This window comes from Phragmites australis, chromosome 14 (assembly GCF_958298935.1).
Source record: "Phragmites australis chromosome 14, lpPhrAust1.1, whole genome shotgun sequence".
NCBI lineage: Eukaryota > Viridiplantae > Streptophyta > Magnoliopsida > Poales > Poaceae > Phragmites > Phragmites australis.
The window spans coordinates 17,585,168-17,608,549 of NC_084934.1; the positions used below are offsets into that span (position 1 = coordinate 17,585,168).

The 23,382-nt window shown below is 42.6% G+C and overlaps 1 protein-coding gene and 1 pseudogene across 1 annotated transcript; both read left to right on the forward strand.

Moving 5' to 3' along the window:
- Positions 1 to 8,926: 8,926 nt before the first annotated feature.
- Positions 8,927 to 12,442, forward strand: LOC133890277 (2-alkenal reductase (NADP(+)-dependent)-like; annotated as a pseudogene).
- A 3,810-nt stretch (positions 12,443 to 16,252) lies between these two features.
- On the forward strand, positions 16,253 to 21,145 carry LOC133891306 (mannose-P-dolichol utilization defect 1 protein homolog 2-like). The gene is made up of 8 exons (XM_062332024.1): positions 16,253 to 16,528; positions 18,805 to 18,958; positions 19,084 to 19,156; positions 19,290 to 19,356; positions 19,447 to 19,506; positions 19,969 to 20,029; positions 20,342 to 20,383; positions 20,726 to 21,145. Exons 1-8 carry the CDS (start codon positions 16,367 to 16,369, stop codon positions 20,827 to 20,829), a joined length of 723 nt encoding a protein of 240 aa, XP_062188008.1. The 5' UTR covers positions 16,253 to 16,366; the 3' UTR covers positions 20,830 to 21,145.
- The last annotated feature ends 2,237 nt before the right edge of the window (positions 21,146 to 23,382 follow it).

A 23,382-nucleotide genomic window follows, 5' to 3' on the forward strand; every position in this document is an offset into this window, starting at 1 on the left:
TGATCTCCTAACATTAGAATGTTGAGGTCTGGTGTACTATACTTTCCCTGGCCTTTAGCCTTCCTTTTGCGAGGAATCGCTAATTGCTTGTTCTGCCCATGCTAGCTCAAAACAGATATGCTATTCAATTGAGTGAAATTAGTATCATGTCTATTGCCTGCTCTTTGTCTCTCCATCTCACGGGCTACAGATTTTAGTGGGGAACTAAAGTTGTCCTCCTTACCCACCTCATGTCCAGTTTTGCCACTAGGAGCTCTATGATCATGCCTACACTACTGTAGAAACCCTCATCAGTATGGTTCAAAATTGCCATCAGTGACGGGTTTTAAACCAACATTGATTACTCGGTATTAATAGTCATTGATTATCAGTGTCGGATATATAATCGACACTGAAAATCAGTGTCAGTGTCGGTTGATGGCTCCAACTGACACTGATAGTCGGTCCGGATTCAATGTTTTTCAGGCAAAAAAAAAAGCTTCAAATAAAAATTTCACGACCAGAGGCTGCTCACCCGACCGCACCTAACATTCGTAAGGTCACACGATATTCGCTCGCATGCAGCAACCAGGACTCAAACTCACGACCTCATAGTAGGTGCGCGCGTGACCCTTTTAACCATATCAGCTATCGTCCGTTCATGAATATAGTAGCAAAATAAATCCTTTTTGCATCTTCTGACTGAATGTTTGAATGGCTATTTGGACATCTGAATGACCTCAAATGAAAAAGTTATCAACTACAAAGTTGTACGTATCGTCGAGTTCTACAATGTTCATATAAAGTTTGTCTCCATCTGACCACTTCTGCAACTTTGTTATAATTATTTGGGGATTTAAATGACCTCAGTCATTATTTGTGCGCTGGAGTTTAAGAACCGGCACTAATATGTCTTCAGTTGTGGTTACTGTTGAATCGGCACTGATGGAGCACTACATATGTGGTGTTCTGTAGTAGTGCTAGACCGAGCCAATGAAGAATGGCCTGGTCGTAAGTTAGAAGAAGAACAACCACCATAGATCTCAGATGCAGCCTAGCTAAAACTTTGAAGCTTCTTCTTCTTTTCTTCTGGTGCCCTCAATCTTATATCATTCCTCGGAGTTGGTGTATGACATGCAAGCTCCGTGTGACCCATACAACCACATGAAAAATAGTAGAAAGGCAAATTCTCATACTAAATATCGTACCACTCCGGATTGCCATTTTGATCGATTTTAAGCAACAATCCACGTTGTAGCGGTTTGTCAGTCTCAATGCCAACCCTAGCATGTAGAAAAGAGCCACTAGCCTTTTGATTAGCATCGACATCCAACTTAATTGTTGTCCCAATCAGATCTTATGCTCTTTTGCCCCTCTTCGCGTTCATCCAACCAAAGGGGAAGATTTAGGATTCTAACCCAAATGGCCATACCATCAAAACAAACATCAGAGGGTCATAGTTTTTCATTGTACTCTTGAAGCACCACTGCATGTTTTCCCACCATCCATGGTGATCCATCTAGGGCTCGTGCCTTGTCAACAGCGCAACCAAATTCCGCAATGAAGAGATTCTCCAACTTGTCTCCTACTGATCGCGCTTTTAGTCTGAATGGGTTACCCCATGCCAGCCTCATAGCTCCCATGATAGTGGTGATGTGCAATGTGGCTGGAGATAGAACTTTACCGATCATAGCCCACTCTGTCACCACAGACTCATATTCCTCCTCATTGGTAAAAGCAGCGAACTCTATCTCCTCCGTGGTCAAGTTCAGCCTCTCCATCAGATCTACAATGTTGCTACCGCCAAAATCTTGGGAGGCCTTCCCTTTCCCCGATCCTGATCCTTTGCCTTCCATCGGTGCTAATTGCACATGGGGCGAATGTGGGAACTTGTTGTGTGATACGACCAATGCGATCGCACACAAAACAGGTCCAAATCCTAGAGTTGAAAGAAGACAACGCTTCTAAACCCAGGTGGAAATTAGGTGTGGATGCTGGTACTAGAGATGGCAGACAACGAACAACAGTGGACGCTGATGCCCGAATGGAGATCAACAGATGGCATGGTGTCGTAGCCAGGGACGACCAATGGCTGTGACAACATTAGCTTTTTTTAAAAGCACTAGATCACCTCAAAATCGCCAGAGCTTGACATCCGGAGCGGTCTCCATTTCTAAGAAAAGACGAAGAGGAGCTCGGTTATGAGGCACTCACTAGATGCAGTAGCAGTCTTGAGGTCGAGGGTCGTCTGTCCCTGGCTTAGCTTGTCAGCCACCACTCAGCAGGTTCCCACAGTCCATGGCTCCAGGCCACACGCCTAGGCCATCTCCTGCAGTCCCATTTGTTGCCCACTCAGTCAGATACTCAGATCCCAATGTCGGTCACCCCTTCTCGTCACTACCCAACTCTCACCCCTACTCCCATCGAAGCCTTTAGATGCCAATATCGATGAGCTCCTGAATGACGGTGTCGAGCGCATCACGCTGGGCCTTGGTCACAATCACCTTGATCTCCTGCACGACGTGGACATGGACACCCCACCCCGCCTTGAGATTTGATGCATAGAGGTGTCACACGGCCGTGTCGATGGTGCCCCTGTGGTCGTCCCCATTAGTAGTGTAGACCTCAATGAAGCGGTGCACGGTGCAGTGACTGAGCTCGCATGCGTCGGTGAAGAGGCAATTGCCATCGGCGTCAACCTCCTTGTGGTGGTCAAGGGGGAAGACCACCGATGCCGCCTCAATGCCGTCCATAGGGGAGGGCTTCCACGCTAGGCCCTGCTCCGAGATCTGGTGCAGGCGGCAGCGCTATTGGTCATCAAGCGCCCAAGCAGCATCCTTGGGGCTCAGGGTCAGGGGTGGGCCACACGAGGAGCTATAGCAGGGGAGTAGGAGCAGGGGACGGTGTCAAGGCCTTGGCGATGGCGGCAATAGAGGGGTCCTTTTTCCGGGCGCGGGGTCGGCCCATAAGTGTGTTAAAGGAGATGATGAGGCTACAAACTTGTCAAAGGGCATATTAGGTGAGGCAATATAGCACTACTTGTTGGGACAAGGGGTGTTTTAGCAACATTTCAATTATATTGATTCGTAATTTAATCATATAAATAAAGGCATGAAAGCCATATATGAAATCAGACATATGAACATGAGCATTTCAAATACATGTAAAGCAAAGATTATGCTACTCATCTTCAACATGATATCAACAAGTATTTTTGTTAATTTAGTTTGTTCTCAATGCGAGTTACCGAATTAATGGCCTTTCAACGCCAAATGGCTCTTCTAAGGTCCTGACTAAAGTGTGAGTCACACTACCAAGTTTTAGGGTTTTAGCATCACAGTTAAAGCCTAGATTACCAGCAAGTTTCCTCTAAGAAAAAGATCTAATGACAAGAATTAAATCAACCCTAAACAGGATAGAATGCTAGTGACAAGTACGCAATGAACAATAATCAAGGCAATTAACTAAACAACACTAAGGATAACAAGGCTACCACCCTACAACTGATCTAGACTGTCACGCTGTTGTCTACCTTAGCCCGTTTCATCATTGAGCACCACAACCCATCATAAGCATGCAATTGTCCCTAATAACAACACACAAGCATACATTGGCACTATTATAGCAAATTGCACTCTGTAAACTGAAAGGCAACGAAAACAGTCTTACTTTACAAAGTAGATGATGGAGAAGCCGAATGCAAGACACGTAAGGGTGCTATTCTAGAAAACAGAAACACCCCAGTATGTCGAGGTCGATGATAGTGTTGTTTTTGGAAAAATATAATACCACTATGCTAACTATACACGGCACACTGCAGAAAGGCACTCGAGGTGCATAAGTGTTGCCACAGAGAGATGCGCAGCTCCGGGCCAAGAGGACGTCGCCGAACACAAGAACGCTCGAGAGCGCGGTCACCACGTCCAGAACGCACACACGCGCGACATGGTCGAAGCCAAGCAGCACACCAGAACGTCGATGACGACCACCAGGACGACGACGCGGTCATAGGGACACGAGCTACTGCACCGCGGAGCGCCTCCGCTCACCGAACAACCGCGGACAGGCGACGGCGAGCACGGTACGATCGGGCACATCACCGCGAGAAGGTGTGCCTACGGTGTTGTGGGCCTCACCACGCCATGGACCGGGAGCCAGAGCTGAGAATCAAGTGCGCGCGGAGGAGGTCACCGGGGAGATCGAGCGGAGAGAGGCGGAGAGGGGAGGTGATGGCGGAGCTTCACGAGATGGGGAGGAATGGAGCCTAGGGCTCCGTTTTATCTATCCAGGCGAGGCGCCAACGAGAACCTCCGCCACCCCGCTCTTGCTGCACACGCATGACCTCGTCGTGGCCGGCTAGGAGGGCAGGTGCACGCCGCCGCAGCTCACAGCCCCCTGCCTCCCGACCCTTCGTCACGAAGGGGCAAGGGCGGTGCCCCTCTGGGCTGGCTAGGCTGCTTGACCACTTGGCCTTGTAGTGACCCAGATTTTTCAGCCTATTTTTTTTTCCTTCTTCTTTTTCTCTAGTTTTCTAGAAATTTTTATTCAAATTTGACTCCAATTCAAACTCAAATTTTACGGGAAAACCCCGTATATTCTACTTCCCATTATGCAAAAATATTCATGTACAACTCTCAATAAATGACCATTATAGATAGACCGTACCATTGCTTGAGATAACATTCATAATTTAATTTTAAGAAAGATAGACGCAAAATAGAAAAATCGGCCCACATGCCTAACCTAGTAATAACTTTTTTTTGAGAGAGATTAGTTTAGCATTTAATTTTTAACTAGTTGAGTGCCTTGTACATGCATAATCATACCACCGTGTCTTCTATCTCGGTCCCCGTGGACCATCCAGCTCAGTGAAATGCTCCTTACTAAAATAGTTTATTAAAATACGGTATCATGTAATGGCATAAAAAAGTAAGAATTAAACTTAGCATTTAGATATCCCTGCTATATAAAATACGAGTTAATTATATATCATACCCTCTCTCTTTCCTCCCACCACCTGTCTAATTAAAAAAAAAAACCTGTCACGTAACTCTCCTCCTAGCTCCCACAGCTAAAAACCGGACAACGATCCACCCCCTAAGAGCATCTCCAACCGGTCCCTCATCCCACCCCTCATCCTATTTTTTAGCAAAAACACTCAAAAAAAACCTCTCCATCCAATCTCTCATCTAGCTTCTTATCTTTGAGGGATCCCTACCTTTGCATTCTCGATCCTAATACGTAGGAAGCGGATGCCGACCCCCTATCCGTCAACAACTGCTCCTTCCCACCACGGATATCTCCTCAGCCGTCCACGCCAGGTATGCCTTTGCCCCCTCCCCAATCCCACCGCTTGGCCCGCGGCCGCCTCCTCCACTTGCCTTATGCCCGCCTCCTCCGCTTTGGCCCACGCCATCGGCGCGTCCACTTGCCCCGTGCTGCCAGCTCCGCTTGCGGCTTCGCTCAAGTCGCCACCTCCTCCACTTACCCCACGCCACCAGCCCCTTGGTCACCCACACCGCTGGCCCCCTTGGTGGGCCCCGCTCCTCCAGTGCCCCCGCCCCTAGATCTAAGCGAGAGAGGGCCGGGGAGAGGAAGACCGACTGGGAGAGAGAGGGCTGGCACAGAGGGAGTCCGGTTGGATAGAGAGGGAGTCCGGGCGGGGAGTGAGAGAGAAGAAGAGGGAGGCAACTCGGAGAGAGGGCCAGCACATAAATGAGAGATGGAGGCTGGCTGCAGAGAGATGGTGGCCGGCTTTTGAGAGAAATGGAGAGGGAGATAGAACATTTTAATACTAGAAATTTTGCAGTGCTAGAAATTGATTAACAATATATTTTGCAATGCTAGAGAATTAGTATCATGATACAATTGTTGTTATGCAGGTGAAGGTTATAACAATGGATAGTTTTCTAGAATTGATGAGTGAGGAAAACATTGAAAACAATGGATCGTATTGGGATGATAATATCACACCCGGTTTTAAGACCAAAACCAAATATGAACCATATGTATGTCAGAATCAGTTTACACATACATATAGCGACGTCATTAGTGGATAATAGACACAATGCTCATTATTACAATGTTATTTAATACAAAATGACCATACGGGTCTAAAGAAACTTATACAGCAGTGGAAAAGAACCACAGCGCAGCTCCACGTCACATGCAGTAGACCGGAAGCTCACAAACCTACTTTGCACCGTCTTCAGGATATTCTTCAAAAGCTTCACCTTCTAAAAAGCAAGCGTGAGTATTCCAATACTCAGCAAGTGGGGGAAAAGTATGACATGGTGGTTTGAACCAAGATTTTCTATTCTCTAGGGTTTTATTTGCAGAAAAGCCAATTTTAGCCCTAAACTATAGAAAAGCAGATTTATTTTAAAAAGGAAAGAGGTGCAAAAAGATATTTTTTAACCTCCAAGAATTCAACCATTTCATAGCCATTGAAAACATCCACCCGACTAATCATGTGAGGGTCCATGCCGCTCATAACCATGAGCACGGTTGAATATTCAGTTTGACACTCTGTGGAGTTTGTACACTTTACCCACAAGTTGTGATTAGCTCTTTTGCCGGTACCCATCGGTACCTTACACACTTCCGAGGTGTGCGTCAAGAGATCACTATGAAGCTTTTCCAAAGAGTCTCCTAGTATGCACTTGCCCATTGAGATTTTACCGTCGCACATAAGTGGAGTAACCCTACACCCCAGAAACCCCCTCTTGTGCCAGGTAGAATTGGGAAGTACCGCTTCCTTCTCTACACATCCAACTGACTCATACACCATTGGGAGAACGTCTAATTACGTAGCCAAGCCGTACCATATAGGTCTCGTAGTTGTACTGTTGTCATGGGTGGTCGCTCCACGAACCGGTCCTTGGTATGGTTTGGGCAAGACCGCCAACTATCCCACATGGGTAATCACCAAACATATCCATCCAAGAATATCCATGCCTGGAACACATCAACAGGCACACACCAACATACCCTTCTTGCCCAAAACCTAGATTCCTTGTTGCTAATTCCCTTAATAACATCAAATATCATAACATTCTTTCTACCTCAACTTTTAGTTTCAAAGCTCAGATTCATCATCTACAAACTACATGATCATCCAAAAGCATGGCTACGCATAAACATGATTTTACTAAGAAATAAGCATCTACAAGTGTAAAACATGTATATAAATCTAGTGTTTGCTATATTACCCATTTCATCACAAAAACAATAGCATGCTTTGTAAAGACTGACTTTATAATAAGACTGGGCTCGCAACATGGTCAAGACACTTGCCTTCGTCAAGGTGATGCACAGTTCCTTCAAAGTCTTATTCCTGGAAATTCCCGAACTCTTAGACTGAATCGTCTACATGAGCACACAATCAAACATAAGAATAGTACACCAGGCATCACTAAAACTAGATAAAAACCTTATAAAATGATTCTACATGCCGCTACGAGAATTTGAGCGGAAAGTTCACTTAAATTGGAGCTACGAGCAAAAAGTTATGAGCGTTATAAAGTTTCAGGGGTGTTTCTGCAAACTTTACTTATTAACAGAGAATAAACCGATTATTATTATATTGAAAAATTGGTTTATTGCGCAATAGTGTTGACCAGCAATGGCAGCAGCAACAGGGCGGGAGCGAGGAGGCGAGTGGCCGAAGGTAGGGGATGAGCTGGGTCAGCTCGGCTTGGCTCAGCGGCTCGACGCGGGCTTGAGCTGGGCCCGTAGTCAGGGAGAGGGGCGGGGTTGCTGGCTTGAGGAGGCCGGCTTGGCTCGGCTAGATGGGCTTCGCCCAGAGAGAGAAAAGAGAGGGCGAGCGGGTTGTAGCCCAGAGGAAGAGAGAGGGAGAGGGGAAGGGGTTTTGGGCTGGATTTTGAAGGAGTTTTGGCCTGGGTTGACTTTCTATTATTTCTCTTTTTAATTTCTTTCCATTTCTATTTCTGTTTCGAATCTAAACCGAATTCAAACAAATTTTTAGAACACTTTCCACCCAAAAATTTCAGAAGGAGAAAAAAAGGGCTTACTGCAACTACAAAGCCAACATGGATGCAACAAAACTAAATATAACCTAAGTTATTTATTTTTGACTTATGAAAAATATCATTTTAACCCTAAGCTAATGGTGATGCTATCGCTAATTTGTGGGAAATTTTTTAATAATTCACAAAATTGAAAATTAGTGTGTTCCAGATAGTCAATTTGTAAGCCCACCTGAGGAGCAAAAACTGCCACATGTAGAAGCTGGTGTGCCCCAAAAAGCAAAAAAGACCAGATAAAAAAATTAGTGTAAAAGAAGACAACATGTTGGTGTCGGCATAGCTAGAAGTTAGTTTGGATGCTATAAGGGAAAGAACAATCCCGTGTTACGTATTGGCAAAGAATTACTGATTATTTTCATAAGCACAAGGACTTTGTATCTGATCGTAATTCCAATTCTCTCCAGCACCGTTGGTCTATCATACTAAAAGGTGTTAACCAGTTTTATGGATGTTATGTCCAGAATCAAAACAGGAGGCAAAGCGAGGTGACAGAGCAAGATAAGGTATAATGTTCTCTTATTTATTTGATTGTCTTTTCATATGTTGTTGCAAGTCCAATAAGACGTATTTACATATTTTAATAATGCATGCATGTGAATTGTATAAGTCAGAAGACTTGAAAGGCAGATAGTTTGGATTGTTGCATTGTTGGAATATCTTGTAGCACGAGTAAAAGTGGAAGGATAGGTGTGTCTAGAAAAAACAGAAGTCATTCGCCACTGGAAGTCCATCACCCAGTCCTGGGACCAACGAGAATCATCAAGAGGATGATGGGGAGGGTCATACTTCAAATCCCGTGCTTAGGCCAGGAGGTAGGAAGGCGGAGAAAGAGCGACAGCGGCGAGGTAAAAATCGTGTCTCTCCTGGAGAAAATCTTTACATGGAAGGCGTTGGAAAACATGTGGGCTAAGAAGAAAGAGGCAAAAGCCTTGAAAGAGGTTACAAAGAAAGAGCACTATGATGAGAGACTTGCACTTGAGAAGAAAAAGATTGAACTGAAGGAACAAGATATTGCGTTAAGAAGAAGGATTGAAGATGATAAGGTGATGAATATGGATCTTAGTGGTATGAGTGAGCGAAAACGACAATAGTATACGAGCTTGCAGGATGAGATCATCGCTCGACGGTTAGGCACAGGCTCGGGTTGAGCTACTTTATATATTGAACTTTAAGTATTTTGTTTGCACTTTAAGTATGTTGTATGAACTTTAAGTATTTTGTTTGCACTTTAAGTATGTTGTATGAACTTTAAGTATTTTGTTTGCACTTTAAGTAAGTGTGTTGTCCAAACTCTATGTTAGTTGTATGTACTATCTTTGTTAGTTGTATGTGCGATGTTTTTGTGTGATGAAAAAATTGCATACATTATCATACATTATTTTGACAGCATACATACTTAAAAACATTACATGATAGGTACTGACTACATTATTACCAGTGCATACATAATTAAAAACAGTACATGATAGGTACCAACTATATTGGTACAACTATGATTATGACTATGATCATTGATGGTGTAATACCCTATTGAGGATATATGCCATCTGCAAGGTAATACCCCATTGTATAATTATGATCATTGATGGTGTAGTTCACTTTGGAGTGTGCCCTTCAGCTAGCTTTGCAAACAGATGTGAACGATGAAGAACATTAATATCATTGTGAGACCCTGGTAAACCAAAGAAGGTATGCCAAATCCAAAGATCTTGTGAAGCAATAGCTTCTACAATAATGGTGGGCTCGTGCACATGGCGAGTAAACTAACCTTGCCATGCTGCAGGGCAATTCTTCCACTTCCAATGTATGCAATCTATACTCCCAAGCATATCGGGAAAACCCTTTTGCTCTCCAATAGCAAGTAATCTAGCTGTATCATTATCATGTGGGGATCTCAGGTACTCATCACCAAAAACTTCAACAATAGTTTTCAAAAACCTTTTAAGACTCTCTATAGCAGTACTTTCTCTAATCCGAATATAATCATCAGTAGCATCTACTGCTACTCCATAAGTTAGCATTCTAAATGCTACGGTTATCTTCTGCAAAGGAGATAACCCAAGACTTCTGTTTCTATATCTTTTCTGCACAAAATAATCATCATATTGTTCTACAGCTTGCAGTATGCGAAGAAATAGAGAATGAGCCATTCTAAACCTGAAGAAAGTAATAAGAATCAGTCGAACCCAAGAGGATGAACAAAAATGGCGAACAAACAAAAATAGACCATTTACAAACCTGCAACGAAAGGAACTTGGACTGTAGGTAGGAGCATCTGAAAAGTAGTCTTCGTATAGCCTCCAATGCACGGCTTCTCTGTTACGGTTGATATACTGACGTCCAAGCACGGAACCGTCAGGTCATGCAGCATTCATAAGCTCATATTGAGTGTGTGCTTGGTGTAGTGTAGTAAGAATAAGTTCGTCGTCATCATCCTCCGACGACGATGATGAATCTAAGAGAAAACGATGACTTATTTTGGCCGGAGAGAGAAGTACAAGAGAGTGAGACTTGGTGAATGGCACCCACGGGACTGGCCGGGTATATGTAAAGTTGGAAGAAGTAGTTCTTAGAAAAAAAGGTAGCTGTTGGAAAAATATAGCCGTTGGACAAAAGAGTAGCCGTTGTGAAAAAAATAGCCGTTGGAAAAAAATAGTCGTTAGAAAAAAATAGCCGTTGAAAAAATCGTTAGAAATATAGCTATTAGAATTAATTTGGTAGTTACATGATAGTAGTAAAATATGGATGAGTGAAATATAAAAATCAAATTTAGAGAGATAATTGGAGCGTACAAAGAAATAGAAGGTAAATTTAGATAGAAAGGACCTTGTAGAAAGATATAAAGAATTAAATATTGAGTATCGTCGGAGATGCTTCCCTCCCTTCCCTTTCCAATCGCTCTGCCTCCACCAGCGGGAGCGGCTCCGGTAGGGACGCAGGTGGGGATGAGGACGGCGGCAGTGTTCAACAGCGGGAGCAGCGCCAGGCGGGGATGAGGACGGCCTCGCGGTAGCATTGGACGTATGGGCTTTCGGTGCGGAACATGAAGGTGGTGCTGTGTGGCTACATTAACTGCGCGCCCAGGAAGGACAACATGGAGCTCATCGACGGCGGTGCCGTGGCGCTGCGCGTCCCTGAGGGCACTGGCACCACCGTGTTGGTGAAGAACCTCTACCTCCCCTGCGGCCCCTACATACACGGCAGGATGCTGGACTTCCACGGCTCATACGTCCCCCCATTCAAGCCCGGATCAGTGAGTTCTCTGTTGTTAATTGCTCGAGAAATCAGGCGTGCCTTTGTCTGTGCAAAGTGGACTTGTTTTCTGATTAGGCAATTCCTTGATCTGCCAAGGTAATTGAAGGTTCGGGCGTCGTGGTGGACTCCACTCATCCAGGATTTAGTGCAGGCGACATTGTTTTGGGGATGACTGGTTGGGAAGAGTACAATCTGATCAGCAAGCCTGAGCAGCTCAGGAAGATTCAGCAAAGCGACATACTACTCTCTTATCATTTGGACCTTCTTGGTTGGTTTCTTACTCATTTATTTTCAAAATTTTCAGTTCTATTCTAATGCATATATAGACTGAACAAATCATGAATGGAAGGCATAATGATGTGAAGTACCAAAAGGGTACATCGTTGAGGAGCAGCAGGTGCATGATATTTTTTTATTAGAAAAACTAACCTTAAGCAAATTAATTGTATATAAGGGATATGAAAAAGAGAGTTAGATGCAGGGTACGATGAATGATAAACAAATCAGTTCCCCTCACACCTTGTCGACAGACTGCTATGACAAGATATGAATAAACCAAATGGGTAGAGGTTGCGTGGTTGAGCGGAATGTGGAACCGTATATTCTTGGTTGACTGATATTGTAATGAATTAACATTGTCACAATGAAATTTAGTCTATAGTGATAATTGCAAATGAGGTTTATGAAATTCTCTTCGTGATTTATTCTTTGATCCAACAAGCCTACACCTCTTATAATGTTGTTCCCTCACAGGCATGCCTTGTTTTACTAGCTTATGTTGGATTCTATGAGATCTGTTCACTAAAGAAAGGGGAACTTGTCTTTGTTTCTGCTGCATCTAGAGCAGTTGGACATATTGTTGGTCAACTCGTAAAGCTCCATGGATGATATGTTGTGGGAAGTGCTGGAACAAATCAGAAAGTACTCAATCATACTTGTACCTTCTTTCATTTTTGAAAAATCACTCGTACCAGTGCTTGCCTGTATAGTTGAATCATCCAGGATCCACGATAATCTTTCAGGTTGAGCTCCTGGAGGAAAAGTTTGGATTTTATGCAGATTTGATTCGTGGTTGTTATGTCTTAATACTTTTCACTTACATCTAAAACCTGAAGTTCATTTTGATTGCCTTTTAGGGAAAAGAAGAAATCAAGCAGTAGATCAAGAAGTATTACTTTAGAAAATGATGGAAGTGATTTGAAGTAGGATTTTTCTGTTGATATAGCTATCGGGAATCTGATTTTATTTTTCCAAGTGGTTTTGAATTGATTCTTATTATGATTCGCTTGCCATGCATTTTTGTAAATATGTGTCGCTGAGTGTACAAGTGTGGATATGGTATTCACATTAATGATGTTTGTATTGCATGAATGCACAAAAAGGACTTAATACAATCTTGTGCAAAGCTTTGGTGAAACATAGGTGTGTTTGAAAACAGTGAGAACATGAATTGTTTTGTGTAGAACATGGATTCATGCATCTCCCTAGAACATGAATTCATATACTCAACGCATGGTGTGTCCGAAACATAATTGTTTTGTATAGAATATGAAACTGTTTCGTGTAAAATATGGGTTCCATTGTAATGCACGGACAACTAACTAGTAACACACAATGTGCATGCAAATTTTATACTTTTTGCGGTGGCACATGACACCTTAAATCTTATATCTCGTCACCTATAGTTGCTGAGCCTTCTCAAGCCTTACCATGAGCTTCAAGAATAGCTTGGGCTCGGCTCGAGTGCCTGGCTCACTCGACCTAGACTCTTTACAGCTCTATCGTCTACCTCCTTCGTTACACCTAAAAACTAGTATCTACTATATAAAACACGTGTTGGTTCTCACATCATCTCTTCCCCTACTCTCCTTTTATCTAATAAAAACCTCTAAAATTTGAGTAATTTACCCACTTTTATCCCCCACGCTTGTCCTGTAGCATCTGATATGTGATTGGTTTTACTAATGAAAATAAATAAAGAGATTATGAGAAAAATTAGTGGATAATATCACCTTATTTTGGATCCCATATGAATTCAAACTACAGCATTGCTCCCAAAGTATTCGTTCGATGGCACTCCTATGGCGCATCCACATCTCCATACCTTGAGTTTGTGCTTGATATTACTCATATAATATTTGTGTTTTTGTTGAAATGCATGGGCACTTAGCTAGTTTAAGTTTAAACCACGATATCGGCCAGGGTTAACACAGAAAAATCAAGTAAACACTAACTCAAGACATGGAATATTTATCAAATTCGTCGCGAACTTGTATTGCTTTCAAATTCCTTCCTAACTATGCATCATCCCGTTCAGGGATTTTTTTTTTCAAATTTAGCAAAATTAAGCGCCCTGTTTGAAAAAACTACAAATCTTGGATTCTATCGCTCGCTGAATGGGTGATAGGTTGTGAGCCCCATGTTGTAATGGTTTAAAAATAAATGTGTCACCACGGTGGCAACCACGTCCTCTTGTCAGACATGTCGCCCTTCCAACCTGCACCATGGACGGCCCACTAGAAAAGCTGCCGCCCATTAGAAGGGCTACAACTTTTCCTATATAAATGGATGTGTGACCTCCCCAGCCAAGCCAAAGCCATTTGCTTCATCCACCAGCGCAATAGAGAGATAGAAGGAGAAGGAGAGGGGGGGGGGGGAGGGAGGGAGGAGGGGGGGGGAGAAGAAAAAGGTGAAGCCCTGCCAGAATCTGTCTTCGGTGAAGGTAAACATTCGGATCAGTATTTTTTTACAAACCAGCTAAGTTAGTTATCAGATCTTGGTTTAGACATAGGTTAGCAATCAAATCTAGGATTTAGTGATATGAGATCTAGTTACTTTTAGCAATGCAGATTAAATGTTAAACCTAGCTTTTTAGGGATAGTTGCATTACTATTACATCTAATATAATTTAGCAATTGTTAGACCTAGGTTTGTAGAGTAGCATTAGATATGTGTTATTTTTATGTTCTGTTATTGTAGATCTAGCGAATATAGTTGTTGTTAGCTATAGTAATAGTAGAGTTTTTTTTGTCGATTGTGTGTAGGTATATTGGATACGTGGCAATTCATGATTTTTTATGGGAACATGGACATTGTTTATGGTTTGAAAGGGATAGATATGCCGGTGTTTGACTCAATGGAAAAGGGTATTGTGAGACCAATGCAGAAGAGTGTTGAACATTTGTACCATTAGTTAATGCAGGGTTTCAAAATAGATCCCAAGCTTCCAGGATGACCCTTAGCATTGTGGACAACCGTATGACTGATGGTGTTTACTGGGAGGTTTCCTCGCTAATTGAAACCTGGGTTTGGAGGAGGTATCTACAGGATGCAAATGAGGTACAAAGAGGGAGTTGGGGAGATGTAGGGTGGAGGTGATGTGGAGGATGTGGCAAGTGATGAGATACTGGAACACGAGGTTGGAGAACTGGATGTCGGGCAGTCCTCGACCGTTCCAATGGAACCTACTGGTGAGGCAGACAAGGGGGAACTCACCCTTGTTTTAATTGAACAGGTGGTGTGGAAGGATCGGGAGGACGAGGAAGCTCCTGAATATGACATGTCGAACAATAAGGACGATGTTCATGTCCCTGCGAACTGGAACAATCCAGATTTTAACAACCTAATGGTGAATAAATGAAATCAAGTGACGTGGGAGTATACTTAGAATGAGATGTCCCAGGGGGCTAGGTACCCTATCAACTAGGTCGTCAAGGATATTGTGGTTCAATGGACGACATCTTTTCGAAGGCAGTTTGTTGTTGTGAAGTCCAACAAAGAGTATGATGTGATGTGCATTATGATGGTTATCCGTGGTGGATGCACGCCTTCAAGGGAAAGTGGGTTGTCTATTGGGAAGTGTTGATCGTGATGAACCATAATTGTTTGCTGGACGAACTTGAGAGGAGAAACATGAAACTTTCATCAAGTTTTGTTGCCAATTTCATGTGTTCTCATATTATGAATAACCTCAACTATGAACTAGAATCTATAATTAAGACAATTAAGGAGGACCACCACTACACTATCAACTATAACAAGGAAGAAGTGGAGCGCAAACATTTTAAGGAGGCGGGAGGCCGAAGTTTAGAGGCGTGAGAAACTACTATAGAGGTGTGAAGCTCTTCGTCGACAGGAAGAAGCAGAGTGCAAAGAGGTACGTGAAATAAGGGAGAAATATCCTCGGTCCATGCGGCAAAATTCATTTTCAAATAACATGACCACTCCCGATGGAGGAATCAATTGTTTTTCCCAACAATTTTTCATGGACTTAGTCCATGAACTAGCACGAATTTTTAATATAAATAAGAGTGCAGGAGGCCACTGGTAGAAGGAAACCAATCGCCTCAAGCTCTTCTATTCCTACTAAAATGGCCTTCAATCCTCTCCCCAAGAAATATATGCCGGTTCCTACGTTTATTAGAGTCGAAGTGTTGATATGTTGATGTGAAGACCTTTGTAGGTTGAACAAGTTCAACGACTTCTCAAACACCTATGGAATAAGGTTATTCATATGTCTGAAAATCATGTAAAAACAATACATTCTTTAAAAACTAATTTTATAAAACAAAGAATACAATCAAACAACACAAACCCTAATCGAAACATACAACAAACATTATCCAGACCTGTCGCCTAATGAAAAAGTGACATCAACATGTTGCCCATCCAACGAGCGACAAAAAATGCCTCTCATCTAATGGGCGACAGGAAGATATCACCCTTCCAATAGGCCTGCATCATGTCAAGCTGGCGCCATGCTGGCATGCCATATCAACTTGTTACATGTTGGAAGGGCCAGCGGACTACTGACACCTAGATATGCAATTTTTTTCAAACGAGCACATATTTTTGCTAAATTTAAAAAATGAAAATAAAAAAATTCCCCGTTCAGGCACCTTTGGAGTACGCGAAAAATTTGCACAAGCCCAATACCAACCTTTGGCTGGCCCATCCTATTTCCGTCTGTCTCGGCCCAGTCGAGAAGAGCTGCGGGACGGTTCGCGTGTGGGCTGGGACGCGCTGTTCGCCGTCTCCACCGCCGACGCCGCTGCAACCCTGCGCGACCACAGGGCGAGACGGCCATGGTGGCGATGGAGCTGGAGATCCTCGGCATGAACTTCGGGTGCGTCCTCGCGGCGCTGGCGGACGCCAAGATCCCGGACAAGGGCTGCGTCCTCCCGCTCGCGTCCAAGCTCCTCGGCTACGGCATCGTCGCCGCATCCACCACCGTCAAGCTCCCCCAGGTTCTCTCGCCTTTTTTGTCCTGCTTAGTTTGGCTCTTTTATGCGTCTAATGATGTGCGTTCGTACATGCCTTGATCTGTGGTGAGCTCGCCTGGTGGGTTTCGGCGGTGGGTATCAGGGAGGATCTCATGTTCTTTGCGTGGGCGTAGCGTGCGGAATTTGGCATAAAGGCCGCGGTTTTTGGAGGCCTATCTGTGATCTAGGCGCGGCGCGGTAAAGTAGTAGAGGAAAAGTGGGGAGCCGCTGGAATTCTTTGTTTGTTTGCGGGATGACTGTGGATTGGTGTGATCCTTTCTTGTGCTTGTGTGTAGAGCTTGAATTCGTGCAGTATTTTTTTTCTTTCCCAAAAGCTTCCCCTGCCCAGGAACAGTGGCACTTCTCACTTCTCAGTCCCTGGCCTGAAATCTAGAAATTGATCAGCGAACATGATCTCCGGGCTTCCCATGCACTGCTCTCAGATCGCCGTTGGCACAGTGCGATCCCGGTCAGTGCACCAAACAACATGCTCTGCAAACCCCACATCGACTTTCATCAAACTCCCAAGGGAACCCTCATCCTTGATGGTTTACAGCCCACGAATGCTGGCAACAAGAATTCGGTCTGTGCCAAGTCGCAGTAGTTCCAAGGCCGTGCAGATGAGCAATGGGAAGAGGCTGGCCACAGTGAGAAAACCAGATACCATGGCCATGAACATAGCGTGCTTCCTGTCGGTACCTATGGATGCTAAGATCCTACTGCCTTTATTGTCTAAGGTCCTTGGGTACTCCATCATTGTTGCATCCACCGTTGGCAAGCTCCCTCAGGTGCCTGCATCTAGTTTAATGAATTGAGAATTAAGAACTGGTTTGATGGTTATGGGGGCGTTTGCTTCTTCACTTCTTCTCATGGATATGCGTGCAACTGTGTATGAAATGGCATTAAGTAGCTTATTGTTCTCTTTGGTGTGTTACATGCGAAACTTTGGAAAGGAATTAAGAAACAAAGCCACACATGAATTTCTGTTTGTTGTATGGTTGGGGGTTCGCATGATTTTGTTGCATATGTGTGTGTATTACATGATCCTTTGCTATGACAGGGATCGATTGGGTGAATATACCATGAGAAGTAATCGGAAATATAGGCTTGTTAATTTGCGTGTACAGCAAAAAAGTTTAGTGGAGGAGCTTGCAGCGTATGCCTATTGACTTGTTAGTTGTTACAATGGCAACAAGGGGAAGGGTTGCCATGAATCTGACAATTGAGTTAAGATTTATGGACATCCAGGATTATAAAGGAAAGTGATAGGCTGGTAATAGCCTAACAAAACATTTGTGATTTTATTTAATCAATAAGTGAATTCAGAGAATGGGGCATTATTGGAATCTTTTACTAGCAATGTTCAAATATCATGTAGTAGAAGTTTACTTGTGAAGTGTTCTTGTAGGTGCAACGTGCTTGACTATATTTGCGATAGTGTAAATTTTGTCAATAAATAAATCTGAAAATAAGGTATCCAATATATAAAAGTTGTTTGCAGTATGACTATATCTTTAAGAGAACATGAAAATATAAAAACAATTATTGATTATGTTCATGTGGAGATGATTGAATGAATCCTATACATTTTTTTGATGTTCATGTGGAGATTCTAAGGTTGTGGCTTGTTTTGTTGTTAATTCTGATAAAATGGATTGCCTTATTAGTAATATTTTGTGCATACATCAAGTCTAGGAGAAATAATTCAAAATGGAATAGTGTATCCATATTTTGTAGTGAAGCACCACCGCACAGTGGGCTGAGTGAGCAGCTATGGCTCCGGAATTGCACAAATGCTACAGTAGCAACATTGCAGCCACAACCCAATGTCCGCTATAGTACTACTGTTGTACAAAGGCTGCACAAATGAATTAATGCTAGATAAGGCAAACTGCAAGTACCTTCAGCACACAATCACTGGATGCAAAAATTGTGAAAGGACTGTTGAAATAGATAATTTCTTACCTGCATAGATTGGCAATCAGATTAAGATTATTGATCTGCATGCTGTTGACTTTATTACAGAAAGAGATGTGTACGATAAAAAAAAAGAAGTTAGATCACATGGATCACACTGCCTTCTGTTGAATTAGTTTGCACTTGTCTGTATGAAATTCTTGTTAATACGCATAATAAGAAAAGACATGATTTGATCCCAAGATTTCCCATTGATCATTCGCTCAACATTGTGCTTGTGTTGTAGTGTTGATTACCCTTTTTTTGTGACGTTCTGGCATAATCACGGATATTTTCTGTTGCAGATACTAAAAATTTTGAAGCATGGAAGTGTTAGGGGACTTAGTGTAGCATCCTTTGAGCTTGAGGTCGTTGGCTATACAATTGCTTTGGCATATTGTATTCATAAAGGACTTGCCTTTTCAGCTTATGGGGAGCTAGCTTTTCTGTTGATTCAAGGTTTGTATTTGGCCTAATGCCTTGAGTGGACAGCATTTCTATATCTGTGCTTTCCTTTTCTATTCCTAAATCTGCTATAGTTCTCTTACTTGATGGTCTTAACCGATGTTTAAATGGATGTGCAGCAATTATCTTGGTAGCAATCATTTACTACTACTCCCCACCAATGGGAACCAAAACATGGATGAAAGCTTTATTGTATCCTCCATCTGTGTTTATTCAAGTGCTTGTCTGTGTGCTGACAATAACAATGCCCCAATTCTCATGGAGATGTAAAAAAAATCACTGATTTTAGTCTTTGACCTGCTTTCCCTAAACAGCGTCCGTCTAGATATTGCGGATTAGCTCCAATGGTTTTGGCTGGAAAAATTGATCCTGCTCTCTTTGAAGTCCTTTATGTGAGTATTGAGTGATATCATATTTTGTTTGACACTTGATATAGGTGTATATGCTCAGTCTTTTGATTTAGTGTCTAATATAATGTGCAGGCCTTACAGCACGCTATCTTCTTTTTTGCTAGAGTTCCACAGATATGGAAGAATTTTACAGTATGTTACTCTTATTTGTCACATCTAACTACATAAAGCTATATACTTTTATGTATATTTTGTAGCAAGTTGGCTGAACTAGGTCTGAGGGTGATAAAAATGTTTAGATCTGTAGCATTCAATACATGTCATATTCAGACATTTGGCTACAGTTTGGAAACTAGAGCAAATACTTTGAGAATCAACTATCTGTCAGCATTTGTACATATTTTATGAGTGGGGGCTGGTAAAGAGGATTCAACACTTTGCATGTGTGCTATCTCTATCTAGGACAACAATCTATTGAAACTTTAAGGTGCCTAGGCTTTCATTGTCCTTTTGCGATATTTTGGATTCGAGCTACTTGAGTTAGGCATTTCCTCAGAACCTTCTTTTTCTAGAACTATTCAGAATTATTCATGTGAAGTGATTAACTGATTATTTCAAATATATAACGATTGTTGCCTGGTTGGTACTATGCAGAATAAGGGCACTGGCGAGCTGAGCTTCCTAACCTGTTTCATGAACTTTGCTGGTTCTATTGGTAAGCTTAGTACATGCCAAATTATGTCACCTAACTAATTTTTTTACTCCCGGATCCTTTTCTATGCTGATATTACTATTTTATAATGCCATTCATGAAATTAAACAGTATTGGCATTTGACACTTCTAGAGTTCATATATACTGAGTCCTAAATAGTTAACATGACTTGGGAGTTAATCACATTCTTATTGGTCAAGTACCTTTTTTCCTTAAGATCAATAAATTCTTCAAGCAGTATTGCAGTCCTGTGTAAAACTTTCTGTTCGTATGGAGTGTCGAAAGCTCACTAATATTTAATGCTTATGTTGCAGTAAGAGTTTTCACCAGCATCCAGGAGAAAACTCCCTTAAGTGGTATCCTTTGTTCTGATTTACAGTTCATTACTACACGGATATTCGTTACTATTATCATGTGGCATTCTAGTTGTAAACGCTGCTCAACTGCCCATTATATTGGTAGTTTTAGACTGCTAGTAATATGCTCCGTCAGCCTACTACATGATAGTCTCAGCTTAGGCAATAATTTTCGGTTGGTGAAGCTAGAGATAATGGGCTCTGCAGAAGTGCGGATAAATGATTTGCTTCCTTGCTCGTATGGGATACGGACCAAAAGTGTTTTTCCGTCTCTATTTGATCGCAAGCCTATCTATTTTATGTGCTCGTCATTATACCTCTTGACCCTTAACTCCTGGGAAGTGATAATGGGCTCCGCAATTGGCATCATGATGAATGGTACACTCTTGGGTCAGATTGTATTGTACCAAAAACCTGCTCCGAAGAAACAGAAGAAAAAAGACTAAGCGACACAAGCGATGGCAGAAAGTTCTTCCTGGTGGTTTAGGATTTTGTTCGAGGTCTCTTGGTCTAAGCAAAATGCACCAGTATATGAACTTGGCAACATGTTATATGAGGAAAACGTAGACAAGACAACCTTGCTATGGATATTTATGTGTTGTTGCTTTTAGCACATAGCAGTACCATGACTAATCTAGTTACTTACAATTGCATTGGTTTGTAACTGTTTAAGTGGTTGATCATGGATAGATTTGTTTGGTATGTATGAGTTTATCCTTTTATTATGCATGTCGATATACTGAATAAGAGGGTTTTCTGTCAGTAGGATCCAGACCAGTAGATGCTAGCTGATAGTTGATTTTTTCAAAGTCATAGTCTCTTCCCCCGCACGACCAGGCGGAGCTCGTACGACTAGTCCCTTGGTTGGAGATGGAAATCCTGCGATCAAGCCTCTCACTCATGCATTTTCTTTCCTTAGGCACTTTTTTGGTGAGCAAAGTCATGGGTTGGTGCATAGACAGTATGACTCATAATGCTATGGGACGGTTTAGCAAGCATGTGTGACGGCTTGGTAGACATGCGTGATAGGTGCGCAACGGGTATGATGGTGGTTGGCGGATGGGACAAAGTGTGCAGGACGATCTGGCAGGCGTGCCTGCTCTCTGTAATGATGATCTAGAGTAGCTATCTTTCTTAGGTATAGAGCAGTCACTGTATTTTATCACAGTTTATTTGTATATACACTTCGCCTCCTACTATATAAAGAGGAGGATCAGGCTTGTAAGGACTCAGGAAAAGTTCATCATCTAACTCATAAAAAAATACATAAGACATAGAGCTATTATCCTGAGAGAAGTCTGAACCTAGATAAATCTTGGTGTTCTTGAGTTCCTTTGATACACATATACACATACTCACCAATAGCCACTGGAAACACTGATCACGCACATCGTCCGGCATACCCCGGATATATTGTCAATAACTAACTTACGACAGTTGGCACGCCAGGTAGGGGGCGCGTTTTCACGTTTCGATAGGTGTTGATAACTCGATTGGGCTTTTTTTAGAAGTGAATTGAGAACATAAGCAAGAACAGGTAGATGCAATCTGAATATTGCTAATTACCAATGAAGTACTCAAGTTTAGGGTTCAACAAACCGATAAACAGCGAAACTGTCTAAAACAGAATAATCTAAGCTAAACCTGAGCCTAAACTATGATAGATACCATATATTTATAGGGGAACATGAGGGGGTCAATCTAGGGTTGTGCAGCCATGGAAAGATAAACTTGGACTCCGACCTTGACATGATTACAAAACTCGATAGGGTTCAGAACGATGATATAGCACCTTATTCCTTCGACTTTAACTAAACTATAAGAAACATTTGGTCGATCATAGATCCATTGGAAAGGGCTCAACATAAGCTTTCTAGCAAGTCTAAGAACGCCTAAAACGGATTTCGTATGAGAGAGTTATGCCCGTTTTACTGACGTGCTGTCTTGAGACTCAACCACGACCACTACTTCGATTAGAGCTCAGCCTCGAGTCTAAGTAGACTTGGCCTTCGAGGGGTGACGTTCGGGTAAGGTTGTAGTGCTTCTCTCACATTCCTAAAATATCACAAGAATTTAGTAGTAATCCATCCAAGGAAACATGAACAGCGAGAAACGAGTTCACCTAGTGGTCTAATTGTCGTGCATGTGCTCTTATAATTGGACCTTGTATGATTTGAGGATTATTGACGGTATTGATCGTATCTGAAGGAGCCATGGGCTCATCAAGTGCAGTTCTGGTCATCGAGTGAGAAGGTCTTCAGCAACTAGTGTACTACATCAGTGAGGTCCAACACAATGCAAAAGCTTGGTACCCATAGTCTCAGAAGCTGATATACGCTATACTGATGGCCTCTCGTAAACTCAGACACTACTTTTAGGATCACAAAATTAAGGTAATATCATCGCTCCCTATTCAAGAAATTCTCCATAGCAGGGATGCGACAGGAAGAATAGCAAAGTGGCAGTAGAGCTCGGGGAGTTCGATATTCAGTTCGTCCTCCGAATAGCTATCAAGTCCCAGACGCTGGTCAATTTTATGGCCGAGTGGTCATCCATTGAGCCCGAGCAAGAACAACGACTAGAGGTTTATGAGCACTAGACCATGCACTTCGATGGATCGTTCAAACTAAGGGGAGTAAGGGCGGAGTGGTCCTGACTTCACCGATCGGTGACATCCTCAGGTACGTAGTTCAATTATGTTTTCCAGCCACTAAATTGCATAATGCGAGGGCTTTTTGTCCGGAATGCGAGTGGCCTCCGCACTTGGTATAAAGCATCTGCTAGCAATAGTGGAGTTGTTACTGGTCGTAAACCAAGTGCAAAAGGAGTTTCAATACTCTGATCTGACAATTGCAGCATATCTCGTTAAAGTGAGAAGACTGGAGCGATATTTTATCGGTTTCAAGGTCAATCAAGTCCCTCGCAAGGACAATCTCCTAGCCGATGAGCTAGCCCGTCTAGCTTCTTCTCGCAAACCTGTCCCAATGGGAGTCTTTGAA